The sequence below is a fragment of the Elephas maximus genome, chromosome 7 (assembly GCF_024166365.1).
Source record: "Elephas maximus indicus isolate mEleMax1 chromosome 7, mEleMax1 primary haplotype, whole genome shotgun sequence".
In the NCBI taxonomy this organism is placed as follows: domain Eukaryota; kingdom Metazoa; phylum Chordata; class Mammalia; order Proboscidea; family Elephantidae; genus Elephas; species Elephas maximus.
This window is the reverse complement of record NC_064825.1, coordinates 118,463,536-118,489,462: the sequence shown is the minus strand read 5'-3', so window position 1 is coordinate 118,489,462 and position 25,927 is coordinate 118,463,536. Positions and strand designations below refer to the sequence as shown.

Here is a 25,927-nt window from a genome sequence, read left to right as displayed (position 1 = left end):
CCTGTAGGGTCGCTATGAGTTTTTAATGCAGTCTTTGAGTAAATAAATGGACTCAGATCCTTGACTCTCAGTCCAGAGTGCTTTCTATGCCTCAGTGCAAGGTCAATTTCTGCTAATTCTTCTCACTACTAGGTGCCCTGCTAGGTATTTCCACGTGTGCTATTTCTCACTCAATCCACAGGACTCGTAGGTAGTTATTATTATCTCAACTTTTATAGATTGGGAGATTGGGGTTCTGAGGAATAAAGTACATTTCCTCTGCTCTCACAGTTAGTGGTAGAACCAGGATCTGAACCCAGGTCTGGATGACTTTAACTTCCATGCTCTTTCTGTCATACCACATGATCACCAGAGGGATCTTCCTGGATCTGAGATCCTTCGATTTGTGAGGAACCAATGGGCATTTAGGAGTCCCTGTTGTACAGATGAAAATACCCAGGCTAAGAGAAGGAAAGTCACTTGCCCATGTGCATGCAGTGTCCCCGTGGCAGGGCTAGAATTAAGATCCTAGGTCTTCAGGCTCCTATTTGGGTGCTCTTTGAGGTGTCTGATCATAGAACTACCTCTGAATCTGTTTTCAGGCCTGTACAGGCTCTGAGCTCATGGCAACAGCCTCTGTCTTTTGGTCATCTTTCTGTTTTTCCCTTCTCTCCAAATCCCACTGCACCTAGCAGACAGTTACACAATAAATGTTTTTAGTAGTGATCTGACTAGGAAAATGGGTTGGTTAATTTTTAGGAATTTGAGGGCTGAAGTGAACTGACGTAATGTCTAATATCAAACCTACGAGGGCTTCAGACACAGAAGGGAGCCTTGCAGGACTTTGATGAAACATTAATAGAGTTACTGACAGTTACGATAGCTTCTCTTCTTCCAGAGGCAGCTGTGACCTTTAAGAGTCAAGAGTCACCATGGGGACCCTTCCTACAGGGCTGGACCCCCTGCTTTTCAGTAATTGAAGCTATTCACCAGTGATGCTCATGCTGGGACTTGTGAAAGAACGAGATGAATGGGTGAAAGGACATTAGAAATGTCAACTGATGTCCCCAAATGATTATCCTGGGAGCCTGCTGGCTTCATGACGAGCTTTTATTTCCTGGTTGTTTTAGGACATTTGAATAGACTTTGTTTCTCTTCTCATAGTTCAGGCTTATTGATATGAAATATGCATTTATCTGAGTTGATGGGTCAGCAAATAAAATCATGTGGGATATGTACGTATATATATCTATTACTGTTGTGTTGATTCTGACTTATAGAGACCCTGTACAACAGAGTAGAGCTGCCCCATAGGGTTTCCAAGGAGTGGCTGGTGGATTCAAACTGTGACCTTTTTGGTCAGCAGCCGGACTCTTAACCACTGAGCCACCAGGGCTCCAAAAGTGTATGTATGTACTATACACACGTATAGATACAAGAGTGTCGTGGATTGAATTAAGTCCCCCCAAAAATGTGTGTATCAACTTGGTTAGGCCATGATTCCCAGTACTGTGTGGCTGTTTGTCCTGCATTTTGTGATCGTAATTTTATGTTGAGAGGATTAGGGTGGGATTGTAACACCACCCTTACTCAGGTCACCTCCCTGATCCAAGGTAAAGGCAGTTTTCCTGTGGTGTGGCCTGCACTGCCTTTTATCTCTCAAGACATAAAAGGAAAAGGAAACTAGCAGAGTTGGGGACCTCATACTACCAAGAAAGCAGCACCAGGAGCAAAGAGAGTCCTTTGGACACGGGATCCCTGAGCCTGAAAAGCTCCTCAACCAGAAGATTGAGGACAAGGATCTTCCTCCAGAGACAACAGAAAGAAAAAGCCTTCCTATGGAGCCGACACCCTAAATTTGGACTTGTAATCTACTAAAAAAAAAAAAAAAAAAACTACTAGACTGTGAGAAAATAAATTTCTCTTTGTTAAAGCCATCCACTTGTGGTGTTTCTGTTATGGTAGTACTAGACGACTAAGACAAGGAGCCCTGGTGGCGCAAATGGTTAAGTGCTTGGCTGTTAACTGAAAGGTCGATGGTTCAAACACATCCAGCCACTCTGTGGGAGAAAGTCTTGGTGATCTGCTTCCATAAAGATTGCAGCCAAGAAAACTTGACTGGGCAGTTCCACCCTGTCACATGGGGTTGCTGTGAGTCAAAATTGACTCAGTGGCACAAACAGCAACAAATAAATACAGCTGGATAAATAGGAAAGGTATATAAGAAAAGATATCTATTTATCTTAGACTGATATATCTATATTTTAGATAGGTATAGATACCACTTTTATGCATTTTCAAAGATTCCTCCTAACAATCATTTTCCATAATGTATTATAGTCTTCCACTACCCGTCTGTCAGTTTGTCCTACTGTGGTGGTTTACATGTTGCTATGATGCTGGGCCCACACGTGTCTGTCAGTTCATTGTACTGTGGGGGCTTGTGTGTTGCTGTGATGCTGGAAGTTATGCCACTGGTATTCAGATACCAGCAGGGTCACCCACGGCAGACAGGTTTCAGCTGAGCTTCCAGACTAAGATAGACTAGGAAGAAGAACCCCGCAGTCTACTTCTGAAAAGAAACAGCCAGTGAAAACCTTATGAATAGCAGTGGAACACTGTCTGATATAGTGCCTGAAGATGAGCCCCCCAGGTTGGAAGGCACTCAAAATACCGCTGGGGAAGAACTACCTCCTCGAAGTAGAGTCAACCTTAATGATGTGGATGGAGTCAAGCTTTTGGGACCTTCATTTGCTGGTGTGACATGACTCAAAATGAGAAGAAACAGCTGCAAACATCCATTAATAATCAGAACCTGGAATGTACGAAGTATGAATCTAGGAAAATTGGAAGTCATTAAAAATGAAACAGAAGGCATAAACATCAATATCCTAGGCATTAATGAGCTGAAATGGACTGGTATTGGCCGTTTTGAATCAGAAAATCATATGGTCTACTATGCTGGGAAAGACAACTTGGAGAGGAATGGCATTGCATTCATTGTTAAAAAGAGCATTTCAGGATCTATCCTGAATACAACGTTGTCAGTGATAGGATAATATCCATATGCCTACAAGGAGGATCAGTCATTATGATGATTATTCAAATTTATGCACCAACAACTAAGGCCTAAGATGAAGAAACTGAAGATTTTTACCAGCTTCTGCAGTCTGAAATTGATCAAACATGCAATTAGGATGCATTGATAATTACTGGTGGTTGGAATGCTGAAGTTGGAAACAAAGAAGGATCAGTAGTTGGAAAATATGGCCTTGGTGATAGAAACAATGCCTTAGATCGCATGATAGAATTTTGCTAGACCAACGACTTCTTCATTGCAAATATTTTTTTTCACCAACATAAATGGCGACTATACTCATGGACCTCAGCACATGAATACACTGGGATCAAGTTGACTACATCTGTGGAAAGAGACAATGGAAAAGCTCAATATCATCAATCAGAACAAGGCTAGGGGCTGGCCGCAGATCAGATCATCAATTACTCATATGCCAGCTCAAGCTGAAACTGAAGAAAATTAGAACAAGTCCACGAGAGAAGAAGTATGACCTTGAGTATATACCACCTGAATTCAGAGACCATATCAAGAATAGATCTGACTCATTAAATACAATGACACAGACCAGTTGTGGAATGACATCAAGGACATCAAACATGGAGAAAGCAAGAAGTCCTTAAAAAGATAGGAAAGAAAGAAAAGACCAAAATGGACGTCAGAAGAGACTCTGAAACTTACTCTTGAATGTTGAGCAGCTAAAGCAAAAGGAAGAAATGATGAAGTAAAAGAACTGAACAGAAGATTTCAAAGGGCGGCTAGAGAAGACAAAGTAAAATATCTTAATGGCATGTGCGAAGAGCTGGAGATAGAAAACCAAAAGGGAAGAACACGCTCGGCTTTTCTCAAGCTGAAAGAACTGAAGAACAAATTCAAGCCTCGGGTTGCAATAACAAGGGATTCTTTGGGGAAAATATTAAATGACACAGGAAACATCAAAAGAAGATGGAAGGAACACACAGAGTCATTATACCAAAAAGAATTTGTCAACTTTCAACCATTTCAAGAGGTAGCGTATGATCAAGAACCAATGGTACTAAAGGAAGAAGTCCAAGCTGCACTGAAGGCGTTGGCAAAAAAACAAGGCTCTGGGTATTGACGGAATATCAGTTGAGATATTTCAACGAATGGACGCAGTGCTGCAAGTGCTCACTCATCTATGCCAAGAAATTTGCAAGACAGCTACCTGGCCAACTGACTGGAAGAGATTCACATTTATGCCTATTCCCAAGAAAGGTGATCCAACCAAATGCAGAAATTATCAAACAATTATCATTAATATCACATGCAAGCAAAATTTTGCAGAAGATCATTCAAAAGTGGCTGCAGCTGTATATGAACAGGGAACTGCCAGAAATTCACACTGGATTCAGAAGAGGACCTGGAACCAGGGATTTTATTGCTGATGTCAGATGGTTCCTGGCTGAAAGCAGAGAATACCAGAAGGATGTTTACCTGTGTTTTATTGACTATGCAAAGGCATTCGACTGTGTGGATCATAACAAATTATGGATAATACGGCAAAGAATGGGAATTCCAGAACACTTAATTGTGCTCATGAGGAACCTGTACACAGATTAAGAGGCAGTCCTTCTAACAGAACAAGAGGATACTGTGCGGTTTAAAGTCAGGAAAGTTGTGTGTTGGGGTTGTATTCTTTCACCATACTTTTTCAATCTGTATGTTGAGCAAATAATCCGAGGAACTGGACTATATGAAGAAGAATGGAGCATCAGGATTGGAGGAAGACTCATTAACAACCTGCATTATGGAGATGACACAACCTTGCTTGCTGAAAGAGAAGAGGACTTGAAGCACTTGCTGATGAAGATCAAAGACCACAGCCTTCAGTATGGATTGCACCTCAATATAAAGAAAACAAAATCCTCTCAACTGGACCAACAAGCAATATCATGATAAACGGAGAAAAGATTGAATTTGTCATTTTACTTGGATCCACAATCAACACCCATGGAAGGAGCAGTCAAGAAATCAAAAGATGCATTGCACTGGGCAAATCTGCTGCAAAGGACCTCTTTAGAGTGTTGAAGAGCAAAGGTGTCACCTTGAAGACTAAGGTGTGCCTGACCCAAGCATGGCATTTTCAATCCTCTCATATGCATGCAAAAGCACGACAATGAATAGGGAAGGCCGGGGAAGAATTTACGGCTTTGAATTGTGGTGTTGGTGAAGAATACACCATGGACTGTCAAAAGAGCAAATAAACCTGTCTTGGAAGAAGTATAACCAGAATGTTACTTAGAAGCAAGGATGGCGAGACTGCATCTTACATACTTTGGACATGGTATCAGGAGGGATCAGTTACTGAAGAAGGACATCATGCTTGGTAAAGTACAGGGTCAGCAGAAAAGGGGAAAACCCTCAATGAGATGAATTGACACAGTGGCTGCAATAATGGAGTTTAGCATAACAACTACTGTGAGCATGGTGCAGGACCGGGCAGTGTTTGGTTCTGTGGTATATACGGTTGCTATGAGTTGGAACTGACATGACAGCATCTAACAATAACAATAGCAACATGATGCTGGACAGATCTGTCTTGGAAGAAGTACAGCCAGAATGCTGCTTAGAAGCGAGGATAGTGAGACTTCATCCCACTTACTTTGGACATGTTATCTGGCGGGACTAGTCCCTGGAGAAAGACATCATGCTTGGTAAAGTAGAGGGTCAGCAAAAAAGAGGAAGACCCTCAACAAGATGAATTGACACAGTGGCTCCAACAATGGGCTCAGACATAGCAATGATTGTGAGGATGGTGCAGGACCAGGCAGTGTTTAGTTCTGTTGTACATAGGGTTGCTATGAGTCAGAACTGATTTGAAGGCATATAACAACAAAAACAACATGATGCCAGAAGCTTTGGCATTGGTATTTCAAATACAAGCAGGGTGGCGGATAGGTTTCAGCAGGGCTTCCAGACTAATAGAGACTAGGAATAAATGCATGGTGATCTAGTTCCCAAAATTAGCCAATGAAAACAGGATATTGTCTGATATAGTGCTGGAAGATGAGAGTCTGTGGTGGTTAAGGTTGTGTGTCAACTTGCCTGGGACCTGATTCTCAGTGGTTTGGCAGCTACGTAATGATATAACTCGTCAGTTACGTAATGATGTAGTTACCCTCAATTTAGTGACTTAATGCAATTGCCTCCATGATGTGATGTGATGCGATCAGCCAATCTGTTGTAAGGGGAGCTTCTTTGGGGGTGTGGCCTGCATCCAATATATATGGACCTTCTGGCAAATCTCACTAGCTTTGCTCACTCTGGATCCTGTATCCGGCTTGTCATTATCTGACTCCTGGTTCTTGGGACTTGAGCCAGTAGCCTTCTGTATTGCCTGCCAATCTTGGGATGGGTTGACCTCCACAGCCTGTAAGCCAGGAGTGTGTTGTCTTACCTGCTAATCTGGGATTCATCAACCTGCATGGCCCATGAGCCAGAATACCTACCGATCTTGGGTTGATCAGCTCCTGCAGTTACATGAGTCAAGAGAAGCTTCCAGCCTGATACCTGACCCATGGGCTTGGGACTTGCCAGCCTCAAGGGCCATGTGAGCCATTTCCTTGAGACACACCTTTCTCTCTTTCTATGCTTCACTTATGTTACTCCTGTAGAGAACCCAGCCTAAAATGGACCCCTAGGTTGGTACCCAAAAAAAACCATTGCTGTCGAGTCAATTCCAACTCATAGCGACCCTGTAGGACAAAGTAGAATTGCCCCATAGGGTTTCCAAGGAGCACCTGGTGGATTCGAACTGCCAACCTTTTGGTTAGCAACCATAACTCTTAACCGCTATGCCACCAGGGTTTCCTAGGTTGGTACTGTAAACCTGTTGCCGTCAAGTTGATTCTGACTCATAGCGACCCTATAGGACAGAGTAGAACTACCTCATAGAGTTTCCAAGAAGCGCCTGGTGGATTCGAACCGGTGACTGGTTAGCAGCTGTGGCACTTAACCACTATGCCACCAAGGTTTTCTCCTAGGTTGGTAGGCACTTAAAATACACAGAGGCTGCAACAATGGATTTGAGCAGAGCAATGATCGTAAAGATGGTGCAGGACCAGGAAATGTTTTGTTTTATAATTGGAGCAGACTCAAGGGCAACTAACAACAACAACAACAGCAACATTACATTACACAGGCGAACATGAAAGCCCTGTGGGAGTTAGAGGTGTGGGACTAGTTCAGGAGGGCTCCAGGTGAGACTGATTTGGGCTGGGACCTGCTCTCCAGTGTAGATAGTGGTTAATCTGCATTAGTCAGATGGCTCTGGCTCTCACTGCTGTTGTGAATAAATTGTTATGAAAACATAGACCCTGGCAGCTCCTATGTCTGGCTGAGACTGAGAATTTCACATATTAACAAGGGAAGATAAAACTGTTCTCCTAATGAGCTAATCATCAGATATTTACTCAGCTGCTGCAGACAGAAAGCTTGGTCTCCTTTTTAAAGATGATTCCCTTTAGCCTCTTGAATCACCTCTTTAGGTACCAAGAATCTTCAAATGGACACTTTCAGAAATTAAACTATGATTCCTGCTGACCTTCTAATGAAAGACCCTTTATGCTCTATTTTTGAGTGTATTTACTCAAAAATAAACATATTTATATATTTTATTTATATTTATTAAGATAAATATGTCTATATTTATAAATGTCTATTTGTATTTATAAATATAAATATGTCTGTCTATATTAATAAATATAATATAAAAATATAGATATAAAATTAAAGGAAACCGTATTTCCTTTGGTGCAATGTTTTTGGCATCTTCAGCTCTGCTCTGGACTGGATGACCTAGTAATGCTAGACTATAAGCACGAAGGGATAAGTCATATCTGTCTTGCTTGTTTTTGTCCCCACACTTTGGTCAGGATCTGGCACAGAGCGTTCATCCCCACAATATTTAGGAAATGCCAACTAAGATTGAAAATTTATTTGGGAATAACAAGTAAGATTTCTGTAATATAATCAGACATGAGAGTTGATGAATGCGAACTATGGTGATAGTGAAAAATATTGAATGGACTGCCAGAAGAAGGAACAAATTTCTCTTGGAAGGAGTACAGCCAGGATGCTCCTTAAAGTGAAGATGGTGACACTTCATCTCATGTACTTTGGACATGTTATCAGAAGGGACCAGTCTCTGGAGAAGGATGTCATGCTTAGTAAAGTAGAGGGTCAGTGAAGAAGAGGAAGACCCTGAACAAGATGGATTGACACAGTGGCTGCAAAAATGGGTTCCGACATAGCAATGATTGTGAGGATGGTGCAAGACCAGCAGTGTTTTGTTGTGTTGTACATAGAATCACTGCCTTAGGTATCTAGTGCTGCTATAACAGAAATACAAGTGGATGGCTTTAACAAAGAAAAAAATTTATTCTTTCACAGTCTAGGAGGCTAAAAGTCTGAATTCAGGGTGCCAACTCCAGGGGAAGACTTTCTCTTTCTGTAGGCTCTTGGGAAAGGTCCTTGTCCTCAATCTTCCTCTGGCCTAGGAGTTTCTCAGTGCAGTGACACCCGGTCCAAATGATGTGCTCCCTTCCTGGTAGGAGGTTCCTCTCCCCTCTGCTCACTTCTCTTTTTTATTTGTCAAAAGATATTGACTCAACATACAACCTAATCCTGTAAATTTAGTCCTGACTCATTAACATAACTGCCTCTAATTGTGCCTCACTATCATCATAGAGGTAGGATTTACAACACATGGGACAATCACACCAGATCTCAAAATGGTGGACAACCACACAATACTGGCTCGTGGTCTAGCCAAGTTGATACACATTTTGGGGGGACACAATTCAATCCGTAACAGTCACTATGAGTCGGAATCGACTTGACGGTACCTAACAACAACAGAGTTGAAGTAGAACGTTGAAAATCAAAGATGCACTAGTGGGTAGTGGAAAGGAAGCAGAAGAATCCAAAGAACTAAATGCCCATCTTGGCTTGTGATTCCTCAGCAGAAGCATCTCGGGAAAGCCATTTGACCACCCTGAGTATCATTTCCCTCATCTGTAAAAGGGGTTAATGACACAGACTGGATTTACAGAGGTACTGTGAGAGTCAGGTAAGATGATGCACATACAACACTGCGTGTTTTTAGGCACTTTGTGAGTCTTTGCTACAGAAAGTGAGGAGAATGGTAATTTTGATGTAAGTTGAACAAGAACTATTTAATTTGGAAAATAGCCATGTAGAGCAAAGACTCTCCCTCAATCAGTCAGTTCTAATTTATTGGGAGGTATTGAATTCTTACCGGGTACATCCACGAGTTGATATCAAGGTAAAAAGCTGGCTGCTCTGAATGTGAGACTTGCCCACGTTTTGCTGGTCAGGGCCACAGTGTCTCCTTTACGGATAACTAGAATGGTGTAGGAGTATGGGGACAAAGCCACACAACACTGTGATCTTCCTGACTGAAGGAGCTCTGCTGAGACAACTCTTTTAGCCTGAGAAAACCCGAAATAAGCTAACTCTCTGGGGACTCCAGGAACATACTATGATGGATTGAATGGTGTCCCCCAAAATATGTGTTGGAATCTTAACTCCTGTACCTTTTTACATAAACAGGATTTTCTTAGTTATATTAACGAGGCCATATCAGTTTCAGGTGTACCTTAAGCCTATTCACTTTTGAGATATAAAAAGAGCAGATTAGTTACAGAAGCAAGCATGAATGGGAGAAAGATAGATGCCACATGGAGATTGCCAAGAAATGCCAAGAAAAATGCTAGAATCCCTAGAGCTGAAGCCCTGAGTTCAGACTTTTAGCCTCCGGAACTCTGAGAAAATAAATTTCTTTTCTTTAAAACCACCCCCTCGTGGTATTTCTGTTACAGCAGCACCAGGAAACTAAGGTACACGCCAACTAGAGGTTCACGAGCTCACATAAGTGAACCTGGGGAACAAACCCAGAGCTGGGATCTGTAGCCTCTGGTTGCTGGAAAATGTAGAATAGATTTAGTTGAATTACCTGTGTGGGCATCCCTGCACCAGAGTATGGACTCCTTTCGTTATCTACTTAACTCTTGGGAAACAGTTGGGAAACAGTAGTCCATAGGCCATGTAAATTCATGAAAGACAACTGGGCTCATTCCTGATGGTTTATAAAGAGTTTCTGGAACTATCTGGGGGAAGGGATCCTGGAAAAAGAGGAACGTCATGAGTTCTATTCCTAAATCCCTAGTTTAATCCTAAGAATATAATTCTCAAGCTCTGGAGGCTAAATAGGGGCAGCCATACAAGGCTTCAATGACTCGGAAAGGACAGAGGCCATGATGGTTCTCGGGTTTTGTATAATCATGGACTTGTCTGCTACACGGGGTTAGGAATGAGATGCAGCATGGTTCAGTAGATAAAATTACAAACTTTGGAGTCTAGCATACCTAGATTCAAATCTAGGCTCCACTTCTCACTAGCAGTACAATCCTGGGTCTCTCCCAGGCTCAGTTTTCTCATCTGTAAAATGGGGGTGAATATTATCCAGGGTCTACGTTCACCTTATTACTTGTACAAAAAAACCCATTTCCATCCAGTCAATTCTGACTCATAGTGACCCTACAGGACAGAATGGAACTGCCCCATAGAGTTTCCAAGGAGTAGCCGGTAGATTTGAACTGCTGACCTTTTGGTTAGCAGCCGAACTGTTAACCATTGCACCACCAGGGCTTAAATTTGAATATAACTACTCAATATTCTATTCAGTCATTAAAACAAGTGCCTTAAAAGTTTCAACTAGCAAGAACACTACTTATCCTGTTTTAGTTATTGTGTATGTAACAAATTTCTATTTCTTTAAGAAGTATCTGATGACCCAGACTGGTCATTTTATCCCATCTACCTATTTTGGAAAAGTTTCCTAGCCCTTGGAAATACTCATTACTGTCATTACTTGTATGTCATATTTAATTAAAAGTATCAACTTCATACAGTAGTTGTGAGGATTAAATAATATAATATGAGTAAGCTACCTGTTCCAGGCACATAGAAAATGTACAACAAATGGTTACTATAATTATCACTATTATTGGCTATTACTACGGAATTTTAGATTTCAGGTTTGGTGCCGTTGAAGGCTATGGTACATGAAACAGGTTTTTATAACAACAGTTTTCTTGCCTGTCTCATAATCTTTCTCATGTTCGTGTCACCCCCCTGAGAATTCATAGGTACTCATTTTGCTCTTATTTTCCAGGCGTGACTAACTGAGCAGAATACACTTCTTTCTGAAAGGTGTGAGAAGTTTTCTGGCCAGGAGAAAGTACATCCGAGAGCTCTGGAATGCCATGAAGGGCCCAAACCACCACCCAAAGACCCATCCACCAAGAGAGGGAGAGGGGGCAGAGGCTTGATCTGGGTTTCCCCGAGGTCTGAAAAGTTGAGCAACCTTTACTACAGATGGTAACATTTTGCTTATTTTCAGGCCATAGGCGGTATTCTGACAGGGGCGTTATGGTCAGAGAGGGGTGCTGGGTGGGAATGACCATCCATTCCTAGAATGGAAGTAGACTGCATCTGGAATTCACTCTTTGGGTAAACAGAAGCTGAGATTCCAGAAAGTGTTTGCAGGAGCTCACTTCCCTTCAGCAGAGGAGAAAGCTGACTCACATTAAAGTTAGTGAATAATGACAGTAATTAGTATTTTCAAGGGCTAGGAAACTACCAAAATCGGTAGATTGGAAAAAAATGGCCAGCCTGAGTCATCAGATACAAAAAAACCCACTTATAAAGAAATAAAAATGTGTAAATAATGTGCTTTTTTTTTTTTTTTTGGTTTTAAAATAATGTGCTTGCTAGTAGAAGCTTCTAAGGCACTTATTTTAACGACTGGATAGAATATTGATTAGTTAGATACAAATGTAAGGAGACCTGGTGGCACAATGGTTAAGCACCAAAAGGTTGGAAGTTGGAACCTCCCAGTTTCTCCGTGGGAAAAAAGACCTGACGATCTGCTCCCGTAAAGATTGCAGCCTGGAAAACTCAATGGAGCAGTTCTACTCTGTCACATAGGGCCACCATGAGTCAAAAGCAATTTGACAGCACACAACAACAACATATATAAATGTGAAGTTCTGTTCAGTAGCTGAGGAGCCCTGGCGGCCTGTAGTTAAGTGCTTGGCCGATAACCAAAAGTTCGATGGTTCGAACCCACCAGTTGTTCTGCAGGAGAAAAGACCTGGTGATTGCCTCCTGTAAAGATTGTTGTTGTTGCTAGGTGCCATCCAGTCGGTTCCGACTCATAGCAACCCTACGAACAACAGAATGAAACACTGCCTTGTCCTGTGCCATCCTTACAATCGTTGTTATGTTTGAGCTCGTTGTTGCAGCCACTGTGTCAACCCACCTCACTGAGGGTCTTCCTCTTTTCCGCTGACCCTGTACTTTGCCAAGCGTGATGTCCTTCTCCAGGGACGAATCCTTCCTGACAACATGTCCAAAGTATGTTAGATGCAGTCTTGCCATCCTTGCTTCTAAGAAGCATTCTGCCTGTACTTCTTCTAAGACAAATTTGTTTGTTCTTTTGGCAGTCCGTGGTATATTCAATATTCTTCGCCAACACCACAATTCAAAGGCATCAGTTCTTCGGTCTTCCTTATGCATTGTCCAGCTTTCACATGCATATGATGCGATTGAAAATACCATGGCTTGGGTCAGGCGCACCTTTGTCTTTAAGGTGACATCTTTGCTCTCCGACACTTTTAAAGAGGTCCTTTGCAGCAGATTTACCCAATGCAATGCATCTTTTGATTCCTCAACTGCTGCTCCCATGGGTGTAGATTGTGGATCCAAGTGAAATGAAATCCTTGACAATATCAATCTTTTCTCCGTTGATCATGATGTTGCTCATTGGTCCGGTTGTGAGGATTTTTGTTTTCTTTATGCTGAGGTGCAATCCATACTGAAGGCTGTGGTCTTTGATCTTCATTAGTAAGTGCTTCAAGTCCTCTTCACTTTCAGCAAGCAAGGTTGTGTCATCTGCATAACGCAGGTTGTTAATGAGTCTTCCTCCAATCCTGATGCTCTATTCTTCTTCATATAGTCCAGCTTCTCGTATTATTTTCTCAGCATACAGATTGAATAGGCATGGTGAAAGAATACAATCCTGATGCACCCCTTTCCTGACTTTAAACCAATCAGTATCCCCTTGTTCTGTCCGAACAACTGCCTCTTGATCATGTAAAGTTTCCTCATGAGCACAATTAAGTGTTCTGGAATTCCCATTCTTTGCAACGTTATCCATAATTTGTGGCTTAAAGTGCAACAGCTGCTAACCAAAAGTTGGTAGTTCAAATCCATCAGGCGCTCCTTGGAAACTCTATGGGGCAGTTCTGCTCTGTCCTATAGGGTTGCTATGAGTTGGAATCGACTCGATGGCAACAGGTTGGTTTGGTTTCTGTAAAGATTACTGCCTAGGAAACCCTACAGGGAAGTTCTACTCTGTCTTATAGGGTCGCTATGAGCTGGAATTGACTCGACGGCAATGAGTATAATGTGAGGATATTCTCTAATGGTGTTGTTTTGTAAGTACTTTCAGTAGTCTACTCACTCTAGTTACCTTTATAAAAGCATTTGGACAGTTCTGTAAAAAAAAACAAAGTTTTTTAAAAGTATATTCTAGGGAACATTGGTTCTAAGTGGTTAATAATGCATTTCTTTCATTATATTAGATAGATAGATTGAAAGATTAAAAGATTCACCATCAGTTTATGACAATTTTTATTGTCCTATTAAATATACAGGTGAATATTAAGATCATCCCAACTTTAGAAATATTAAAACATGACTGAAATGTGCATTTTAGAATTGAGACAATAGAGCAGATAATCCATAGATTAAAAATAGCTGTGTGGTCAGGAACTCAAGAAATAGTTTAAACAGAGAAGAAAATATTCTTTGATGGTTATGAGAGTGCGGAAGGAGGGAGGGAGAGGGGTATTCACTGATTAGTTGGTGTACAGACAACATACAGTACAGGAGAGATCAGCACAACTGGACTAAACCAAAAGCAAAGAAGTTTCCTGAATAAACCGAACACTTTGAAGGCCAGTATAGCAGGGGCAAGGGTTAGGGGACCATGGTTTCAGGGACATCTAGGTCAACTGGCATAATAAAATCTGTCAAGAAAACATCTGCATCCCACTTTGGAGAGTGGTGTCTGGGGTCTTAAATACTAGCAAGCGGCCATCTAAGATGCATCAATTGGTCTCAAGCCACCTGGAGCAAAGGAGAATGAAGAACACCTATGATACAAGGTAATTATGAGCCCAAGAGACAGAAAGGGCCACATAAACCAGGGACTACATCAGCCTGAGATCAGAAGAACTAGATGGTGCCTGGCTACAACCAATGACTGCCCTGACAGGGAACACAACAGAGAATCCCTGATGGAGCAGGACAGCAGTGGGAGGCAAACCTCAAATTTTCGTCAAAAGACCAGACTTAATGGTCTGACTGAGACTAGAAGAACCCTGGAGGTCATCGTCCCCAGACCTTCTGTTAGCCTAAGACAGGAACCATTCCCAAAGCCAACTCTTCAGACAGGGATTGAACTGGAACTATAAGACAAAAAACAATGCTGGTGAGGAGTGAACTTCTTGGCTCAAGTAGACAACATGAGACCTTGTGGGTAGCTCCTGTCTGGAGGGGAGATGAGAAGGCAGAAGGCGAACAGAAGCTGGCTGAATGGACAAGGTAATACAGGGTGGAGAGAAGGAGTGTGCTCTCTCATTAGGAGGAGAGCAACTAGGAGTATATAGCAAGGTGTATATAAAAATTTTTGTGTGAGAGACTGACTTGATCTGTAAACTTTCACTTAAAGCACAATAAAAATTAAAAAAAAATTTGTGTGGTCAGATAAGTTTGGGAAATGCTATGCACTCTTTCTCTTGGAGATTCACAAGGCACATTAGTATGTAATATAATTCTGCATTCGAAAGCCGGACTACGAATAAGGAAGACTGAAGAAGAATTGATGCCTTTGAATTATTGTGTTGGCAAAGAATAGTAAATATACCATGGACCGCCAGATGAACAAACAAGTCTGTCTTGGAAGAAGTACAACCAGAGTGCTCCTTGAAAGTGAGAATGGCGAGACTTCGTCTCATGTACTTTAGACATGTTTTCAGGAGGGACTCGTCCCTGGAGAAGGACATCATTCTTGGTAAGGTAGAGGGTCAGTGAAAAAGAGGAAGACCCTTGATAAGATCAGTTGACCCCATGGCATTTGACTCAGTTTGAGTCCATTAACAACAATGGACTCAAACATAGCAACAGCTGTGAGGGTGGCACAGGACCAGACAGTGTTTCATTTTGTTGTTCACAGGGTTGCTATGAGTTGGAACCAACTCGATGGCGCCTAACAACAATAAAATACTTCTGGAAGGTCTGGTAGTAAAGAAGTTTGATATTCGCTAACTCAAAACTTTCATCACTACTTGGTCTTGGACTTCTTTATGATCATGTTGAACATCTTATGAGAATGAGCTTTCTGGAACCCATTTTGGGAAATGATGGTTTGATGCAAATTTTGTTGATGCTTTTCTGGTTTGACATGTCGTTGTTGTTAGGTGCTGTCTAGCCAGTTCCAACTCATAGTGACCCTATGTATAACAGAATGGTATACTGCCTGGTCCTGTGGCATCCTCACAATAGTTGTTACGTTTGAGCCCATTGTTGCAGCCACTGTGTCAACCCATCTCGTTGAGGGTGTTCCTGTTTTTTGCTGACCGTCTACTTTACCAAGCATGATGTCCTTCTCTAGGGACTGATCCCTTCTGATAACACGTCCAAAGTATATAAGACGTAGTCTTGTCATCCTCACTTCTAAGAAGCATTCGAGTTGTGCTTCTCCCAAGACAGATTTGTTCGTTCTTTATGCAGTCCATGGTATATTCAATATTCTTTGCCATCATCACAATTCAAAGGCATCAATTCCTCTTCGGTCTTCCTTATTCCTCGTCCAGGCTTCACAAGTGTATGAGGCAATTGAAAACACCATGGCTTGGGTCAGGCACACCTTAGTCCTTAAAGTGACATATTTGCTTTTCAACACTTTAAAGAGGTCTTTTGCAGCAGATTTGCCCAAGGCAATGCCTCTTTCGATCTGCTGCTTCCATGGGTGTTGATTGTGGGTTCAAGTAAAATGAAATCTTTGACAACATCAATCTTTTCTCTGTTTACCATGATGTTGCTTATTGGTCCAGTTGTGAGGATTTTGCTTTCTTTATGTTGAGGTGTAATCCATACTGAAGACGGTGGTCTTTGTTCTTCATCAGTAAGTGCTTCAAGTCCTTTTCACTTTCAGCAAGCAAGGCTGTGTCATCTGTATAACCCAGGTTGTTAATGAGTTTTCTTTCAATCCTGGTGCCCCATTCTTCATACAGTCCAGCTTCTCGAATTATTTGTTCAGCATACAGATTAAATAGGTATGGTGAAAGAATACCACCCTGATGCACACCTTTCCTGACTTTAAACCACACAGTATCCCCTTGTTCTTTTCAAATGACAGCCTCTTGATCTATGTACAGGTTCCTCATGAGCACAATTAAGTGCTTTAGAATTCCCATTCTTTACAGTGTCATCTGTAATTTGTTATGATCCACACAGTCGAATGCCTTTGCATAGTCAATAAAACACAGGTAAACATCCTTCTAGTATTCTCTGCTTTCAGTCAGGAACCATGTGACATAAGCAATGATATTCCTGGTTTCGTGTCCTCTTCTGAATCCGGCCTGAATTTCTGGCAGTTCCCTGTCAGTATACTGCTGCAGCCACTTTTGAAGGATCTTCAGCAAAATTTTGCTTGTGTGTGATATTAATGATATCACTTGATAATTTCCGCATTCAATTGGATCACCTTTCTTGGAAACAGGCATAAGTATGGATCTCTTCCAGTTGATTAGCCAGGTAGCTGTATTCCAAATTTCTTGGCATAGATGAGTGAGCACTTCCAGCACTGCATCTGTTTGTTGAAACATCTTGTTTGGTATTGTGAATTCCCAGAGTCTTGTTTTTTTGCCAATGCCTTCAGTGCAGCTTGAACTTCTTCCTTCTGTACCATGGATTTCTGTCCATATGGTACCTCCTGAAATGGTTGAACTGTCAACCAATTCTTTTTGGTGTAGTGACTCTGTGTATTCCTTCCATCTTTTTTTTTGATGTTTCCTGCATCATTTAGTGTTTCCCCTGTAGAATCCTTCAGTATTGCAACTTGGGGCTTGAATTTTTTTTCTTCAGTTCTTTCAGCTTGAGAAATGCTGAGTGTGTTCTTCCCTTTTGGTTTCCTATCTCCAGCTCCTTGTAAATGTCATTATAATATTTTACTTTGTGTTCTCGAGCTGCCCTTTGAAATCTTCTCTTCTTCATTTCTTCCTTTTGCTTTAGCTACTCAACTCAAAGTTCAAGAACAGCCTCTTCTAACATCCATTTTGGTCTTTTCTTTTTTTCCTGTCTTTTTAATGACTTCTTGCTTCCTTTATGTATGCTGCCCTTGATGTCATTCCACAACTTGTCTGGTTGTAGAATATTGTGTTGTGAATATTATCCTATCATTGGCAGTGTTGTACTTCAGGATATATCTTGAAATGTCCTTTATAACAATGAATGCAATACCATTCCTTTTGAAGTTGTCATTCCTGTCATAGTAGACCATATGATTGTCTGATGCAAAATGGCCAATACCGTCCATTTCAGCTCACTCATGCCTAGGATATTGATGTTTATGCGTTCCATTTCATTTTTGATGATTTTCAATTTTCTGGATTCATACTTCGTACATTCCAGGTTTCAATTATTAATGAATGTTTGCAGTTGTTTCTTTTCATTTTGAGTGCTGCCACATCAGCAAATGAAGGTCCCAAAAGCTTGACTCCATCCACTTCATTAAGGTGTAATCTACTTTTTTTTGGTTTACTTTGAGGAGGCAGCTCTACCCCAGTTGCATTTTGAGTGCCTTCCAGCCTGAGGGGCTCACCTTCTGGCACTATATCAGACAATGTTCCACTGCTATTCATAAGGTTTTCACTGGCTAATTCTTTTCAGAAGTAGAATGCCAGGTCCTTTTTCCTAGTCTGTCTTAGTCTGGAATCTCAGCTGAAACCTGTCCACCATGAGTGACCCTGCTGGCATTTGAATACCAGTGGCATAGCTTCCAGCATCACAGCAACATGCAAGCCCCCACAGTATGATGAACCGAGAGACACATGGGGGTGGATAGATATAACTGTCAAATTTTATGATGCTGGAGTGAGAAAAACTTTCCTTTGTTTTGCCAGCCCTTGCAACTGACTGGGCTGGATGTGTGTAAACTTGACATTAGAAGAGAAATGCCAAAATATCTAATGACTGAATTGTATATGGCACCTTGCCGCTGGCCATGGTTCTAAGAATATCGGTCAGCCTGCATTCTCCTCTGCCTCTGGGCTCTCCATTTGTTTCATATTTTGACAGAGGGCTTCTGGGCACTGTTGAGTGATGGAATGCTATGAGAGCTCTGTACTTACAGGATCTGGGGAGAGTTTCTTGTTGCTGACTACTCCTAGAGATGTTGCCCAATGCTGGATCTTCATGGGAATTTGCCTAATATTTTCATTTTGTTTTGCCCCCCAATCTTCCCCACCTGCCCTTCTGAACGCTTGCATGCTTTTCCAGTGAGCTGGAAGTTTCCCTTTATACTCTTAACTTTTCTTGGGAGTTTTGTTGCTTCTATCAGATTTATATTGCACTAGTTGGTTTTTAAGTACTCTTTGAATGATGTTGCTGTAGTTTGCTGATTTTTCATACTTAAAAAAAAGAGAAGTCATTAGCAAAATGGAGTAGTTCATCAAGCAGAAGGGCTATATTGCCTCTTCAGAAAAATCCACCTCTGTGAAAATTTGAGAATCTTTCATATAATGTAGGAAGCTCATCAACAAGTTTTTGAGGCAATTGGAAAAATTGCTTCAGACAAACAGCATCTTAAAAAAAAAACAAAACCCAAACACTTTTACTTGGATGCTTCTGTGTACCTAGCATTAGAAATTGATTCCCAATTTATAAATATTTCTTTGTTATCATGATTAGCAGAAGCCCTGGTGGCATAGTGGTTAAGTGCTACAGCTGCTAACCAAAAGGTCAGCAGTTTGAATCCGCCAGGTGATCCTTGGAAACTCTATGGGGCAGTTCTACTCTGTCCTATAGGGTCGCTATGAGTCAGAATCGAATCGATGGCAGTGGGTTTGGTTTTTTTTTTTTTTTTAATTCATGATTAGCACGTCTATCACTTCCTTGTTACTTGGGCTGTAGATTGGGGGTACAACATGAGAATCACAATGCTATAAAACATGCCAGTCATTTTCATATTCTTTTGGGGCTTGTTAGAACCAGGCTGTAGGTACACATAAGAGAGGGCCCTGTAAAAAAATGGTACCAGCTGTTAGGTGGAAGTCACAAATAGGGAAGCCTTTTCTCAGTTTTGTGGATACCCTTTGGATGACAGCCAGGACATATGCATGTCCTCTGAGATCACTGTGCGCACGTGCTAATACAGAAACCAATAAACTTCTAAAAGTGACCACACTGAGTAATTCTAAGGAGAGTTTAGGAAGTGGAAGCTAGGTCTGGCTTGAGTGTTAACAAGAAGCAGGGTCAACTCAGTCATTAGATACCTTGGTAATTTCTACCTAAGAAGTAGGAAGATTCAAGTGAGTTAATTTTGTGAACCAATTGTTTTCTACTTTGAATTTTTTGTTGATACCGCGTGTTTTCATTAGTGGAAGCATGCTGAATCATTGTGTCTGAATTTTTAGTAGGTAGTATGTTTTTTTTTTTCTTGTCCCTTCCCACAAGCCTACCCTAAGTGTTTAGTGGTACATATGAAATACCACTAATTATACCTCAGAGTGAGATCTAATGGTACACATGTGTAACAAATAAAAATTGTCAAAATTTCTATTTTTCCTACAAAAAATTCAGATGCCTTGTACGATACCCTGTAAAACAGTAATTTGTGGTACATACCTGTTTCTTCATTTTCAAACTGTCATAAAGGCCCCTGCCTTGAGGCAACACGTGCAGCAGCTTCCCAATAAACCTTCAGAGGCAGGAAAAGTACTTGGTCCCTAGAGGTACCTGTGAGCACCAAAGGGTTAAAGAAAGCATATTGATTCAGGTTATCAGAAGAGGGGACTGCTTAGCTATTTTTGACATCTTGTCCTCATCTTGTGGAAACCCTGGTGGCATAGTGGTTAAGTGCTATGGCTGTTAACCAAGAAGTCAGCAGTTCGAATCTGCCAGGCTTTTCTTGGAAACTCTACAGGGCAGTTCTACTCTGTCCTATATGGTCGGTATGAGTCAGAATTGACTTGACAGCAGTGGGTTTGGGTTTGTCCTTATTTTGCTACAGACATAAACACAGAAATGTTTTTTTTTTCCCTGGCTTGTTCCGTCTTAGTCAAGGAGTGACCTTTCTAATTATTGTTTTTAGCTTACAAGGGTTGTTTATGTTCAGTTGGGAACATTATGGCTAACAAGTTAACTGCCATTTCCAGGTTCTTAATGCCACTGATAGTTTTCTCTCTCCATTTATCTTTATACTTTGCTGAAGATAAGATGATTCTACCCAAAGACAGTACACACTACTGGGGAAGTCAGCACCACTTGTACAAGGCAAAGTCATGGAAGCTCCATAGACACATCCAAACTCTCTGAGGGACCGAATTGCTGGGCCGAGAGCTGTGGGGACCATGGTCTCAGAGAACATCTAGCTTAATTGGCATAACATAGTTTTTAAAGAAAATGTTCTACACTCCACTTTGGTGACTAGCATCTGGGGTCTTAAAGCCCAGTATCTAGGATACTCTACTGGTCTTACCCCTTTGGGAGCAAGGAAGAATGAAGAAAACTAAACACACAAGGGAAAGATTAGTACAAAGGACTAATGGACCACATCTACCATGGCCTCCTCCAGACTAAGTGTAGTACACCTAGATGGTGCCCAGCTACCACCACTGACTGCTCTGACAGGGATCACAGTAGAGGGTCCCAGACAGAGCTGGAGAAAAATGTAGAACAAAATTCTAACTCAAAAAGAAAGACCAGACTTGCTAGCCTGACAGAAGCTGGAGAAACCCTAAGAGTATGGCCCCTGGACATACTTTCAGATCAGTAACGAAGTCACTCTTGAGGTTCGCTCTTCAGCCAAAGATTGGACAGGCCAATAAAACAAAATGAGACTAAAGGGGCACACCAGCCCAGTGGCAAGGACTAGAAGGCAGGAAGGGACAAGAAAGCTGGTAACAGGGAACCCAGGGTTGAGAAGGGAAAGTGTTGACATGTCATGGGGTTGTTAACCAATGTCATAAAACAATATGCGTACTACCTGTTTAATGAGAAAATAGTTTGTTTTGTAAACCTTCATCTAAAGTACAATTAAAAAACCCCAGACCTTGGTGTTAATCATATTGACATAGTGGGTCTAATCCCATAGATTCTTCCATTGTCCTCATATGCTGGAATAATGCATGGGTTAATTGATAATATGCGATTTGCTTTATTTGGGAATTTGCTGTTAAATTTTCTTCTGTGGTTGGTGCATACTGATTGCCTAACAAATGAGTTTCCCATAGATCATCACAAAGAGTGCTCATAGCTGAGGCCTGTGGGATTAGTACCTGTTCTCCTGAACATCTGTACTCCAGATACTGATGCAGGATCAAAGAATATAGCCCTCTTTAGTTATTTTTAAGCTGAAGAAGAGAGGAGCTTCCCAGAGGGAGACATTTCTCATGTTGCAAACCTTAGTATATATCTTATTAAATCTCTCTGTGTGTGTGTGTGTGCATGAGAGAGAGATATGAGAATGTTTCTATGTCTGTTATGCTCATGCTGAAATAATCCTTTGAGTACTCATTACCATTAATATTTATTGAGGTTTATTAGTGTTAGCACCTGACCCAAGCCATGGTATTTCCAATCCCGTCATATGCATGTGAAAGCTGGACAATGAATAAGGAAGACCAAGGAAGAGTTGATGCCTTTGAATTGTGGTGTTGGCGAAGAATATTGAATACACCATGGACTACCAAAGAAGGAACAAATCTGTCTTAGAAGTACAGCCAGAATGCTCCTTAGAAGCAAGGATGGCGAGACTGTGTCTTACATACTTTGGACATGTTGTCAGGAGGGATCAGTCTCTGGAGAAGGACATCATGCTTGGCAGAGTACAGGGTCAGTGGAAAAGAGGAAGACCCTCAACGAGGTGGGTTGACACAGTGGCTGCAACAATGAGCTCAAGCATAACAACGATTGTACGGATGGCACAGGACCAGGCAATGTTTCGTTCTGTTGTGCATAGGGTCGTTATGAGTTGGAACCAACTCGACGGCACCTAATGACAACAGCAACATTAGTGTTAGACAATTTGATTCCCATGTATTATATTATCTATAGCTAACTAACTAACTAAATACTGTCATGAGAAAAGTTCTATTGTGAGAAATGAGATCTTGAAAGCTGAATTAACTTGCAGAGGGACACTGCTGGTGAGAGGCAGGACTGGGACATGAATCACATTCTAAAACCAAAAAAACCCAAACCTGTTGCCATCAAGTTGATTCCGAGTCATAGACCCATTCTATGAGATTCCAAATGTTGTGTTTTTAAATACTACCCTCTGGTAAAGCATGCAATTTTAAAGGAACATTTTGTATATATAGACACTTATAGATAGTGGGCTCCATCCAATAGTACGGAATCAAAATCTCCAGGACTGGACTACAGTTATTCAGTCTTTAAAAAACATTTCCCTGGTCATTCTAATGCTGCTGCCCATTGGAATTCGCCCAGAAGTTACATGGGAGAAATGCCAGGTGATCTATTTCTGTAAAGATTACAGCCAAGAACATCTTATGGGCCAGTTCTACTGTATCACATGGGCCCACTAGGAGTCAGAATTGACTTGATGGTACCTAACGACAACAACAAATGTAGGCTGCACACCAACATAGTTTTTAGCTAGGAATCTGTCCATAATATTGCTTTTTATCATCAAGCATTCATTTATTCAACATTTATAGAATTTATATGTGTGAAGCTCTATTCCAGATGTGACCAAGTCAGAGAAAGAAAAAGTATCTCAACTGCCTTACAGATAGTAGGGAAGGTGATATTTAAGTATACAGCATATGTATACGTGTTACATATATGTAAGTTATATGTGAGTCACTCCAAAGACAGGAAGTGATAAATAATATTTATTGATACAAATGGAGTGCTATGGATATTGATTGTAAGAAGAAATTACTTTCAGGGGTAGAGGGTTGGCAGCAAAAAAGGGTCAAGCTGGGAAGACTTCAGGTAAAAATTGACTCTTGAAGTAGGATTTGGGCATATGAAGATGTATTGTTTTACAGAAAGCCACTGTATGTGGCTTTCTGGCTTTGAAGAGAGCTGCCATGTGGTGATAGGACTTTCGGAAAGTACCGTGTGGCAAGAAACTGTAGGCAGTTCCCAAGAGCTGAGAGCAGCCCTCTGCCAGCAGCCAGCAAGAAGGCAGGAATCTCAGTACTACAGCCACAAGAAGATGAATTCTTCCAACAGTCTGAGGGAGCTTGAAAGCAGATCCATCCCCAGTTGAGCCTCGGTTGAGAACCCAGTCCTGGTACACCTTGATTGCAGCCTTGCAAAGGATGAAGCTAAGCCAGGTTGGGATTTCTCACCCACAAAACTGTGAAATAATAATCGTGTGTTCTTTAAGTCACTAAGTTGGTGGAAATTTGTTATGCAGCAAGAGATAACTAACACAGATTTTGGAATTACACCACAGATTTAGTTCCTTGTTAAGCAATACTCACTTTCTGGTTTTGGCTTCATAAACAGTACTACAATAAACATCTTTGAAGAGACAGCCTTATGAATTTGAACTTTGATTTCTCTAGCTTGGTTTGCAGGAGTGAAATTCTGGTTGGCAGGATTTTTTTTCTTCTAAAAGTATATTTGCCAGATTCCGTGTAAAGTGAAATAACACTTCAATCTTCCATTAATAAAGTAAAATAACACTTCAATCTTCTATTAATAATAATATCCTTTTCCTTCTGTCACAGCAAGTAATAGGCATTATCATTTTTTCTCAATTTTTGGCAGCTGGATGGTGTAAAGTGGTTATCCTTATTTTAATTTACATTTCACTATTAGTAAGATTGAGCAACTTGTCTATGTCGGTTGGCTTTTGGTTTTGATTTCTTAAAAAGAGGCACTGTCAGTTAGCCAGCCTGGTTGTTTGCATGTACAGAAAACTAGAAATTGAGGCTTAAATTAGAAGCACTTTTTTTCTGATCCCATTTAGGGCTTCTTTCACCTCGTGGTTTCTCAGGCTGTAGATCATGGGATTTACCATGGGGACCATAATGCCATAAAACACAGAAGCTGCTTTTTCCTGCTCTTGAGTCTCAGTGGTACTATGGTGTAGATACATGTAAGAAAGAGCCCCATAGAAAATGGAGACTGCTGTCAGGTGAGAGGCACAGGTGGAGAAGGCTTTTTTCCTCCCAGCTGTAGAAGATATCTTCAAGATGGTGGCCAGGATATATGTATAGGAGAAGACTACAACCAACACAGTGAACATCAAGTTAAACCCCACAAAGACTGCTAGTAGCGTGATGTTGAAATCAGTACTGGAGCATGCAAGGGCAAGAATTGGAGGTTCATCACAGAAAAAGTGGTTAATTGCATTGGATTTACAAAAGTTCAAAGAGAAGGTAAAACTTGTGTTTACAGAGGCGTTTATGAAACCCATGAGGTATGAGCCAACTAACATTTGAATGCAGACTCTCTGGGACATGACTACTGGATAGAGGAGTGGATTACAGATGGCCACATAGCGGTCCACCGCCATGGAAGCTGGGATGTAGAGGTCACTGGTTGAAAAAATACCATAGACTAGCAATTGTGCCATGCATGCCATAAATGAGATAGATTTTTCTGCCCCTACGAAGTTTTGCAACATCTTGGGAGTGATAGCAGAGGCATAACAGAGATCAACAAAAGCCAAGTGTTGGAGGAAGAAGTACATAGGGGTATGAAGGCCAGAATCAATCTTGATGAGTAAGATCATCCCAATATTACCCAGTAGGATGACCACATAGATCACTAGAAACAATATGAAGAGGATATGCCAAAATTTGTGTTGACCAGCAAATCCCAGCAGAATGAATTCAGTGACTTCAGTACCATTTTCTTGTTCCATGTGTAGCAAAGTTAAAATATCAGCTGAAAAGTTCCAAACAAAAAAAAGTGGAGAAAGGTAATATCATTGTGGTCCTTTAACTAATTTCAGAATTGGAAATGGTTTAATATTTGGTTTCATAGAGGGGCCAGAGGATATTTTCTGTGACATAACTGATTTGCACATTATAGACAATGTTGCAGGTGGCTGAAACCTGCCACCAACTTTGACAACTTTATTGTACAATTCGAGGACATTGCCATGGGCCAGTAGCTGTGTTCTCAGCGTGCAAACTAACATCTCATCAATACATCAACTAAGAAACATTAAGAAATATACTTTTATTTAGTTTTGCATTCTTTTTTATGCACTACATTTTTAATTAAAATATACCCATATACCTGAATACAAATTATTTTATCTGAAAATCTTGAGTCACCCATGGAGTTCTTTATTATCTTGCTCCTACTTAGCTGCCTTTCCTCATCTTGCATCTCTCGCCTCCTTTCTAACAGTGCACTAGCCTGAGTGAAAATGGCTGATGAATGAAACAGGAATAAAACAGGATTTCACCACAAGCCCTGCAGATGTAAAAACGATGATAAGGAACTACTCTGAACAACTTTTATTTTTGTTTTTTAGCTGCGGTC

At 41.1% G+C, this 25,927-nt stretch overlaps 1 protein-coding gene across 1 annotated transcript; it reads right to left on the bottom strand.

Moving 5' to 3' along the window:
• Nucleotides 1-24,362: 24,362 nt before the first annotated feature.
• LOC126080572 (putative olfactory receptor 5AK3) lies at nucleotides 24,363-25,298 on the bottom strand. Its single transcript, XM_049891764.1, has one exon. The coding sequence runs from the start codon at nucleotides 25,296-25,298 to the stop codon at nucleotides 24,363-24,365; it is 936 nt and encodes a 311-aa protein (XP_049747721.1).
• Nucleotides 25,299-25,927: the final 629 nt, after the last annotated feature.